Source organism: Meriones unguiculatus, chromosome 1 (genome assembly GCF_030254825.1).
Source record: "Meriones unguiculatus strain TT.TT164.6M chromosome 1, Bangor_MerUng_6.1, whole genome shotgun sequence".
NCBI lineage: Eukaryota > Metazoa > Chordata > Mammalia > Rodentia > Muridae > Meriones > Meriones unguiculatus.
Window position 1 is genome coordinate 146,036,405 of NC_083349.1, and position 11,120 is coordinate 146,047,524.

The 11,120-nt window shown below is 49.8% G+C and overlaps 1 protein-coding gene across 2 annotated transcripts in view; it reads right to left on the reverse strand.

The window, feature by feature from the left end:
- Positions 1-717: 717 nt before the first annotated feature.
- Positions 718-11,120, reverse strand: part of Ap2s1 (adaptor related protein complex 2 subunit sigma 1) — an 11,438-nt gene continuing 1,035 nt past the window's right edge. The window contains exons 2-6 of one of the 2 annotated variants that reach the window (XM_060368955.1): positions 7,791-8,014; positions 7,181-7,330; positions 2,606-2,719; positions 1,282-1,341; positions 718-1,093 (exon numbers count right to left, since the gene is read on the reverse strand). In XM_060368955.1, coding sequence (XP_060224938.1) covers positions 992-1,093; positions 1,282-1,341; positions 2,606-2,719; positions 7,181-7,330; positions 7,791-7,793 — 429 coding nt within the window. In that variant the 5' untranslated portion in view covers positions 7,794-8,014 and the 3' untranslated portion in view covers positions 718-991. The remainder of the gene's footprint in view (positions 1,094-1,281; positions 1,342-2,605; positions 2,720-7,180; positions 7,331-7,790; positions 8,015-11,120) is intronic. The other variant, XM_021644140.2, reaches the window with a different exon arrangement.

The window sequence follows — 11,120 nt, forward strand, 5'->3', positions numbered from 1 at the left end:
TCCACAGGATCTGACTACCATCCAGACTTTGACATTGACATTATTATGAAACATTTCCCATCTTGGTATGTTGTAAACACTGTTCTCCATCACATTCTGATTGGTTAATTAAAGAGCTGCACAGCCAATAGCTGGGCTACTGGAGAGGATAAGGACTTCGAAGCCCAGGGAGAAAGTGTCCCAGGTGGGGACCAGGGAGAGGCGGAGGTGGCCACCTAGACAGGGATGGAGGGGCAGCCAGGGCAAAACTAACATGGCTGGTAATGGGCCATGTGGCTGAAAAGTAGCTCAGGCCACTATTGCTGGGTTAGAATAGCCGAGTATCTGCCCACCTACAGTGCCTTCTAATAAATATAAAGGTCTCAAAGTCATTATCAGAGTAAGAGTAGGGCCAGGAAAACCTCACATTTTATACTAAAATAGCAGGCCATCTCTCAAAACAAAGCAGAATCCAGGGCTGGGGTGTTATGCTGGCAACTGTTTGCAGATTCTCAATGCTGTTTGGATTTTAGAGCATGTATTTTATGTCCAGACCTGTTATCCCTCACAGTGTTGGGGGCCCTTTGTGGGCAGAAGCATGTCTAAAGTATGTTTAGGTCTCTCTGCTTTTCTTAGCCCAAAGGGATCTGTTGTTGACTGATACACTGAAAAACCAAGTACAAGGCTTCCCAAGGGTCTATGGTTCCTAGGGAAGACAAGAGTTCAGAGACAGCCGGGCCAGGCAGGACCATAGGTTTATTGGGGGTGCACACACACACACTCACAGCATCACACGACAATAGCACAGTTACTCAGGACATCAAGGTGGCCTCTGCCGTCAAAGTAGGGCCCAGAGGCAGTGGGTTGCGCCCTCCTCCCATGCGGCCTAGACCCTACTGGGTCCTTCCTCCAGGGCAGCTGAGGAAGGGAGGGGGCTGCTGGGGTGCACCTCGGGCCTGGCAGGGGTGAGCAGGCAGGTTGGTCCAGCAGGCCAGGCTGGGTGGAGGCCACCTCACTCCAGGGACTGCAGCATCAGCAGCTGCTTCAGCACCTTCGTCTGGCTGGTCTCTCGGATTTCACCTGCCAGGAACATCTCATCTACCACTGTGTAAACCTGAGCAAGGGAGGGAGGCAGGGAAAAGCTGGAGTCAGGGAAGGCAGGACCAGCTGCTGTAGTAGCCAGCCCTTGGGAATCAAGTAGTTCCATCCTGAGGAGGAGAGAGCCTCGCAGGGCCAGGCAGATCTCTGGTGGCTCTGGCCACACCTTTATGGCTCCTCTTGCCCACTTCCCCAAGAGCCTACCTTGTAGAAGTTGAACACCAGGTCCAGTTCACAGACATTGTGGAAATATTCATTTAACACCTGAGGGAGGAAGATGAAGACTAATGATAAGAGACAGACACAGGCAGGGCTGGCGAGATGGCTCTGTGGCTAACAGTGCTGTGCAAACCTCAGTTTACACCCTGTATCCCATGGTGGGAGGAGGGAACCAAGTCCCAGAGCTGTGCTCTGACTTCCATGTGTGAGCCGTGGCACATGTGTCTGCATGCAAACACATACTGCAAACGTTGTATACACATGATGAGAAGAAGTGAAATATGAAACAAGAGATGGACTGGCAGGTAGGCCTGGGATGTGGCTCAGTGTTGTCTAGCATTCACAAAGGCCTGGGTTGCATCGCCAGCACTGCAGAAAACCTTCTTGGTGGCCCACATGGGTAATCCTAGCATGTGGGAAGTAGAGGAGGACCAGGAATTCAAGTCACCCCTGGCTACATAGCAAGTTCAAGGCCAGCTGGGTCCATATGGGACCTGTCTGGAAGAAAGCGGGTATGTGCAACTGGAGAGACAGCTCAGTGTTAAGAGCACAGGTTGCTCTTCCAGAGGACTCAAGTTTGGCTTTCAGCACCCACATCAGTGGCTCACAACAGCCCGTAACTCCAACACCAGGGGGACTAATGCCTCCTGGGCCTTTGGGCACCTGCACACAGGTCATACTCGTGCACACACACACACCCAAACTGCAATGGGTGGAGAAAGAGACAACAATGCAGTTGTGTTGCCTGTCATCAAAAACGGGGAAAACTGAGGGAGAAACTAAATCGAAGGTCCCAGGCTGTCCGTCTGGAGCTACATGGTAAGACATTGTCTCACACAAACAAACCAGTTATCAAGAGACCAGACAGACAGAAATAGTGACAGAAGCAATGAGGACAGGTCGGCTGGGTGACAGACAAGACAGCTGAAGACCTCAATTGCGACACGAGGAGAGGGGCCGGGAAAAGGGCTCGGCTCGTGAAGGTGCCTGCTGCCAAGCCCGCTGACCTGAGTTCAGGCCCTGGAGCCGAACTGGAGTTGACCTGGAGTTCAGGCTGGAAGGGGAACACCAAGTCCATGCTGTCTTCTGAGCTCCTAACGCGCACCAGTGTACAGGCACACTCACCCCATGACTAGAGTCAAAGGCCGAGCTGGGGGGCAGACGGGCAAATGGGAGACAGTTGGCTGGAGCGAATGGGAGATGCGAGGAGCATCAGATTAGAAAGACAGACTCAGACACACGGAGAGAGGCTGAGGGGCCAATGGCCAGCCCAGCACCCCAGAGCCTCCTGGATCAGTGCTTGACTTACTTCTACGAAGTTGTGGATGGCCTCGAGGTAGGCCAGGTTGTTGTCGTTGACGTCCACACAGATGCAGAAGTAGAGGCCAGCGTAGCGTCGGTAGATGATCTTGAAGTTCCGGAACTGTGGGCAGAAAGGAGTCGGGACTGAGCCTGGCAGAGGGGGCCAGATGCCAGCTGTTCCACTGTGCGTGTGACTCCAGGCACAGCTGTTCCTGGCTTGGCAGGGGGGAGGGCAGTAGTGACAGCCATCTTTGGTTCATGGTCCCGCAGAGGGTTACTCACCCAGGCAGTGGGAGGGAAATCTCCAGGGTTGGAGCTCCAGGATTGGGTTTTGGGGGTGGGTTTAGGATGGGGCCCTAATTCCTTTTCATCCTGGGAGTCAGGGAGGCATTTTGACCTCTGGAGTGCACTGTGAGTTGAGAGCTGGAAGATAGTCAGGGGAGTTCCAGGCACAGGAAACAGACTGTGAAGGAGCCAGGGCAGGGACCCGACTAGGCCTGGTAGCTGTGATCTCAGCCTTGGGGGGCGGGGGCTGAGGCGGGAGGATCACATGTTTGGAGAAAGTCTGGGCTATGTACTGGGCCCTATCTCAATACAAAACAAAAATGAAGTTTCAGGTTTTTTTTTTTTTTTTTTTTTTTTTTTGTTGTTGTTGTTGTTTTAAAGCAGGATCTACCGTGTAGCCCAGGCCTTGAAATGGCTATGTAGATGAGAATGGCCTTGAACTTCTGATTGTCCTGCCTCTACTTCCCACAGGCTGGAAATATAGAAGTGCAGCACTACACCTGGCTCAAAGTTTCAGATTTTGAACTGTGTATAGTCCTTAAGTCCTAGCTACTCAGGAGGGTGAGAGAAAAAAGGATTACTTCAGCCAGGCGTTTCAGATCGGCCTGGGCCACAGAAACAAACAAAACACAGAAGTTTCTTATTTTGGACCATTTTGGATTTTAGAGTTCCAGGTAATGGAAGTTCAACTGACACATGTAAATATTAGGGCAATGCTTACACAGCTCATAAACTAGATACCTGTGCTAGGTGTAAACTTGATTCTATGTGCATGTACATTAAGTAAAGACAAGAGTCGAAGAGGAGCTGGGGGCTGTGGCTCAGAGGTAGAGCCCCTGCCTAGAATCCCCCAGTGAGGGGCTGGGTGTGGCTCAGTGGTAAAGCCCCTGTCTAGAATTCCCCAGTGAGGGGCTGGGTGTGGCTCAGTGGTAAAGCCCCTGTCTAGAATTCCCCAGTGAGGGGCTGGGTGTGGCTCAGTGATGGATTCCCTGCATAGTATGCAAGAGACCCTGTGTTCTGGACTCAGCACAATGAACAAACAAAAGCTGCTCCTTTTGAGTGCACAGCTGACTCAGATGTAGATGTGCATACTGGGATACAGCTGGTGGTTAGCCAAATCCTAGTTCTCTGAGATGTGTATAGGGCACCCCCTGGTGGTAACTGTGGGGACCTACATATTTTGTGGGCCCTGGAATTTTTATTCTTTTCAGCTCAGCTCATTCTTTTATTATTTTGCTTATTACTTATTTATTATTTGTAGAGACAGGATTTCTCTCTGTAACTCTGGATTGTAACTATAAATACACACTGGACTAGCTTCAAAATGTTCCCGATCTTTCTGTCTCTCCTGCCCCACTGTGGGGAAAACAGTCACCTCAGAGGAAAAGACAGGAGGATAGTCAGGGCTGGAGGTGAGCCAGGACTAAAGAGTGAGACTCTATCTAAAGCGGGGAAAAGCCAGATGCGGTGGCTCATGCCTTTAATCTCAGCATTCAGGAGGCAGAGGCAGGTGGATCTCTGAGTTTGAGGCCAGCCTGGTTTACAATCTGAGTTCCAGGACAGCCAGGGCTACACAGAGAAAACCTGTCTCAAACACAAACAAACAAACAAAGAATGAGAAAGAAAGAAAGAAAGAAAGAAAGAAAGAAAGAAAGAAAGAAAGAAAGAAAGAAAGAAAGAAAGAAAGGAGGGTGGGGCTGGAAATAGCTCATCCATCAAGTCCTCACTATGTAACCAAAAAGCAGGAATGGTGACACATGCTTTAATCCCAGTGCAGGGGGAGCTGAGACAGATGGCTCACTGGAGCTTTCTGCCTTGTCAGAATAGACTAATCAGTGAGCACCAGGCCTCAACAGAGATCCTACTTTAAAAAACAAGGTAGTCAGCTCCTGAGGAGTGACACTCAAGGCTGATCTCTGGCCTCTGCACCTTGCCCTCCCAGCCACAAACTTGAAAACACACAGGAATGCAGTATTTGTGTTACAGGCATGCCCTGGCACGCACTTTTTCTCCCTTGAGACAGTGTCTATGTAGGTAGCCGAGGAACCTTCCTGCCTCTGCTTTTCAAGTGCTAGGATTACAGGCACATATCACCGTACCATGCTTTGTGGTTCTGGCTTTGAGGCCTGCACTTCACACATTCTAGGTAAGCACTTTACCAATTGAACTATATCCTCAGCCTTTCAGGAACCTTTTTTTCCTAGTTGGCCAGGAACTCTCTATGTAGACCAGGCTAGCCTTGAACTCACAGAGATCTACCCACTTCTGCCTCTTTAGTGCTGGAGTTAAGGGAATGAGTCACCAGACTTAGCACCCACCCAGTTTCTTAAAATTAGTGGCAATGAGGAATGCCCCATGGAAACGCAGATGCATGCATCCCAGAAGCCCACAAAGGACTTTCCACCAGGGGAGAACAGTGATGATCCTGGCAGTGAGGAGTGGCCAGAGAGATGATATGTTAGCCCAATCCCAGGTGACCCCATAAGGCTTGGATTTCAGTGACCCCTTTTTCCCCAGGGACAGCATCACCACGGGCTAGTCAATGGGCTTGGCCTTCCTCTGCTCTGGGTGTCTCCCTCCTCCCTTCTCACCGATGGCTTGCCCTTACTCACCTATGCAACCCACTACTCTCTGTGCTTGGACACCACAGGTGGCCCACTTTTTGTGGGAGGACAATGCTACTTCCTGCCAGACCAAAATGAGGCTGATTAAAGTTGAGTTGTGACAGGGTTCAAAAGAAATAAAAATTATTGGCAATGTCCCCTTTGCCATGTAGTGTCATATACCCATACAGGAACCAGCACATGGTTGACTTCAAGTGGCATCGATTCAGTGTTAGCCCAGTTAAAGCAGCACCAGGGACACCTTGGGACATGCTCAGCTTCTCTAACAGGCTAAATGTAATGGGGGTCCTGGGCTGTCCCTAGCCAGTAAGGACCTGGAATGAGATGGAGAGCACTTAGTCTGTGCTCTTTCACTGTCCCTGTGAGTTCTAGAGCCTGGGTACTCCCGAAGTGCTGAAACTTCATTCCATTCTCCTCCCTAGCCTCTCCCTCATTGGTGACTGTCACTCTCTCCCAACACCTCTTTGGAATGAGAGCGGTCATCTCCCTCCTGCTTCTCACCCCCAACCTGCTCTTTTGGGGGGCATATCCTGGAAGAACAGCTGGAAGCTCAAATCAGAGCCCCTACCCCAGCTGTAACACTGGCCTCATCACCAGCACCCCTCATCACCAGCCATCCCACTGGTACCAGTGAGGGTCTTTTGCTTCTGTTTTTCCTCCCTAAGGGGGATCCTAGCCAAGGGTGGTGGTACGGTCCTGTAATCCTAGGACCAAGGAGGCTAAGGCTGGACGATCATGAGTTTGAAGTCAGCCCGGAAATGGAATAGATCTGTGCTCCCTGCACCCAGGTGTCTGAGGAGGATGACTGCTTCAAGTTCAGTGCAAGCCTGGACTACACAGTGAGTTTCAGGCTAGCCTGGGCTACAGAGTGAGAACCTGTCTTGAAAAGGCAAAATCAAGGTAATCTAAACATTTGATGACAGAAGGAGAATCAGAAATCAGAAAGGCTGTTCTCAGCTAGATAGTTTGAGGCAGGCAGGAGGCACACAAGACAGATTTGAAAAAGAAACACACAGAAAAACAACAAAAAGTCAAAACTGAAACTAAAACTATGACCAGTAGGTAAATGCCTTTGCAAGCCCACACAAAGGTAGAAGGAGTTGACACCACAAAATTGTCCTCTGACTTCCATACACATATGCACTGTAGCATGCATTCTCTCTTCCACAATAATAAACAAATGCCCAAACCTATGGTGGATGCTGGAAGCTTATGCCAACCCATGTCCTACTGCTCGAAACATTTCTGTGGCTCTGGCCACTGAGCGTTCCGGAAGACCTGAGATCTCAGCTATGCTGATTGTCCTTGCCTGGAACTCTGCACCTGTGCTTCTGTCTCAGGGCCTTTCCACTGGCTGATTCCCCCAGGGCTTGGAATGTTCCCGGCTCTGAAAACATCTCGGCCTACTCCCTTAGGTCTCTGGATCTTGGCTGAAAAGGCACCTGAACAAACAAGGTTTGTGGGCCTGTTGAAGATCCAAACTAAACTCCTCATGCTTGCATGAGAAGCACTTTACACACTGAGCCCTACCCCCAAGCTCTGAAAAACAGAGCTAAAAGCACGAGAGCAGATGAATGAAGAAGAGATATGGGCCTTGTTGCCATTAGAGATGCGCAGGAGGCAGAGGTGCCAGGGAAGTGGGGGCTGAGAGACACGGGAAGGGCATCGGTCACCTCTACGAAGTTGGTGTGCTTGGCGTCCCTCACGGTGACCACGGCGTGCACTTCTTCAATCAGCTTCTGCTTCTCATCATCATCGAACTGCATGTACCACTTGGCCAGGCGCGTCTTGCCTGCCCGGTTCTGGATGAGGATGAAGCGGATCTAGAGCAAGCAGGGGAGGAATTGAGAGGCAGGCAGGGACATGGCTCAGGGGTGGGCCCCAGGGTCTCCCTGCAGGGAGGCTGCCTCTCTGGGCCCTGCTGGGTCACTCCAAGTCCCTGCGACCCCTCTCTCACTGAGTAACTGTCCACGCCCCAGGTTTCAGTTCATCTTATACCATCTCAGAAGCCACTCCTTCACCCTCAAATCATGTTTCCCAAGATGCCCCAGTTTATCAGAGACAGGGGTGGGGTGGGGTATGTACAGTGCTGGGGAAGCTCCCAAGGCCCTGTGCAAGCCAGGCAGGAACCCCACTGCTGAGCGGCATCTCCAGCCCCTCACTGGGAGAGGGCAGGCACTACCAAGCAACAATTTATTAACCAAGCTCAATGCTGGCTTATATTTAGATGTTTTGTGTCTCAGTTCCTACTACATAAGCAGCCCAGGCTGGCTTCAAACTTACCATACAGCCACGTAGGCCTTCAACTCCCGCTCCTCTTGCTTCCACTTCCCAATGCTGGGATTCCAGGCATGTAACAGAGCTCAGCTGTTTTTTTGTTATTTGTGTTCATATGTGCACTTGCGTGCAGGTGCCCACAGAGGCCAGAAGCATCGGATCCCTTGGAGCTGGTGTTACAGGTGGTTGAAAGCCACCCATGTGGGTGCTGGGAACCAAACGTGGGTCCTCTGCAAGAGCAGTAGGTGCTCTTAACTGCTGAGCCACCTCTCCAGCACTTGCTTTTCTGTTTAAGACAGGGTCTCCCAGCCAGGTATTGGTGGCACATACTTTTAATCCCAGCATTCAGGAGGCAGAGGCAGATGGATCTCTTTGAGTTTGAGGTCAGCCTGATCTACACAGCAAGATCTAGGAGAGCCAAAGCCTACACATACCCACACACACAAAAACCTGTCTCAAAAAAAAAAAAAAAAAAGACAGAACGGGGTCTCCTTATGCACCTAGGTTGGCTCAGAAATTGGGGCAATCCTCCTGTCTCAGCCTCTCAAAGTTCTGCGATTATACATGTGGGCCACCATGACTGGGTTTGCTGGTGCTTGATGGAATCCTAACTCCCTGGAGGCAAGAGGCAGGAGAATTACTGCAGGAGTATGTGGCAAGCTTTGTTTACATACTGAGTTCCAGACCAGCCAAGGATACATGTCAAGAAAAACCAAACCAAACCAAAATCAGATACCCAAACTTCGGCCCTTCAAATGTTCTAAGGGTAATTTAGGATGATCCCTTAACCCACTCAGCATTGCACAATCATCACCACTACTCTAGTGCGCATTCCCTCTTCTCATTTTGCGGAGAGTAGCCTGGGCGTCTCTGTTACCCAGGCAAACCTGGAACTTATGCTCCTCCTGCCTCATCCTGAAAGCAACTTCAGGCCTGTCCAACCTGCTTCCATATCCACTGAGGGGTCTACAGCATCATTTAGTCTTTCTTCAGCCAATGGACGACTGCCTTACTTCCGTTCTTGGGCTACCATGAGATATGTTGTACAAGTTGCTGTGTGTGTGTCTCCCCCCCCCCCCCCATTTTTTGCTACATCTCTAGAAGCAGAATTGTTGGGCTATACGGAATTACGGAATCCTTTCCAGGAAGTGTTAAGCTGCTTCCTTGCATCTGGCATTTTTTTTTTTTTTTTGTTTTTTTTGTTTGTGCGGAGGTCAGAGGATTTTGGGGATAGTCATTTGCCCCTTCCTCCTTGGGTTCCTGGTTTTAAATTTAGCTTGTCTGGTCTGTGTGGCAAGCACTTTTACCGTCTGAGCCATTTCAGCTCATGTTTGTCTGTTTTGTTGAATCCTAGGATAGAACCTGGGCCTCATGCTTGCCAGGCAGAGCAAGTCAGCTTTGATACATAAGGTCTGTACTGCTTGGGGTCCCAGTGTACTGTGAACCATGTATGAGAACCACCCAACTAGGTCCGACTCAGACCATGTACTCTGTGTCAGTCTGACTGTCTTCAGTCTGGCTCAGAAGAACATTACAAGACCTCAAATAATCAGGTCACCTGTCTGCAACACTAGGACAAATTCTGAAAGCTGAGTAAGTCAGGTGAACTTGCTGGCAGACTTGTCATCCCAGCTATTTTGGGAGGCTGAGACAAGACCATCACAGGTTCGAGGCCTGCCTAGGCAACCTGGTGAGACCCCATCTGAAAATAAAGAGGATGAATCACAGTGATGAAGTGCCTGCTTAGCATGCTCAAGGCCTGAGGCTCAATACCCAGGACCACAGGAAACAAAACAATTGAATGAGCTAAAGCAGTAAGTGCTCAGCAGAGTGCTCAGTAAACTAGCAATCATAACCTAGACCAGCGATTCTCAACATTCCTAATGCTGCAACCCTTATGGTCACCTCACGTTATGGTGACCTCCAACTGTAAAATTCTTTTGTGATTACTTCATAACTGTAATTTTGCTGCTGACATGAACTATAATGTAAAATCTGTGTTTTCTGGTGGCCTTAGGCAACCCCTGTGAAAGGGTCATTTAACCCCCAGGAGGGGTTGTGACCTACAGGCTGAGAACTTACATCAGTCAAGCAGCTAAGAACACACACTCCTGAGCTAGAAAACATTCTAGTACTATCAGGCAGTGGCTCTATGTTCATGGGCAGATCACTTAACCTCTGTGGGCCTCAGCTTCCCCTGCTGTGTAAAGGGATTTCCTCCTTTGTTAGCCAGCCAGTGATACACATCTGTAACTGCAGCTGTGAAGGCTAAGACAGGGAGGCTGGGAGTTCAAAGGCAGCCTGCAAGACCCTGCCAAAATGAAAAAGGAGCTGATGAGATGGTTCAGTGAGTACAGGTTGCCAAGTCTGAAGACCTGAGTTTGATCCCTGAGACGCACATGGGGGAATAAAAGAACCGACTCCTGCAGGCTGCTCCTGGCCTCCACACACATAATGTAAAAGAAATAAAACACAAGAAAGGGCTGAGATGTAGCTCAGCAGCAGGGGACTTGACTACCGTGATAGGCCCTGGGTTTCATCCTCAATACAAAAAAAAAAAAAAAAAAAAAAAAAAAAAAAAATTAAAAAAATTAAAAAAAGGAAGGAAGGGAGAGGGAGGGAGGAACAGGGACACACATACACACACAACACAGAGAGGGTGGAGGACAGAAAGAAAGGAGAGTGAAACCACAAGGCTGGAAATTTAGCTTAACGCAAAGTACTTATGCAGCAGCCCAAGACCCTAGGTTCAATGCTTTAGTGGGGTTAAATACTTAGGTACTGATTAAAAAAAGATAAAATCATGGCTCAAGGTTTCCTGCTAGGAAGCCTGGCTTTGAGTCCTGTCTGAGACAGGTATGCTTCTGCCATTTTACAGATGATAAGCTTAGCTAAGGCCCAGGGAGAGCGGCTATCACAACAACAGACAGCAGAGCTAGCTGCTCAAAGTCTTTTTACCCCGAGCCCTGGATTCTTTGAGGGCTTCCCCTGGCATCCCCAAGCCTTACGCTTCACTCATCTATCTGCCTCATTCAACCCAAGCAGAGAAACAGGAACAGGATGTTACCCGCTCCTTCCAAGAACTCTTGCTGAGCCAGGGAAACCCAATTCTGCTAAGCCCAGGAAGGAAAAGCGTGGAGGCATTGGGCAGGCTCAGGCAGAGCGAGGCACAGAAGCATAGGGGACGACAGCTAAAAGCAGGACAAGTTAAGCCCTCTGCGTCCTACCCACCTCTCCCAACCAGTGAGAATCATTCCACCCCTGGAAACACATATCTGGGAATGCCCTTGTCCCTGGGTCCATCCTCTGCTGTCCCCTCAGGGAGCCTCCCAACCA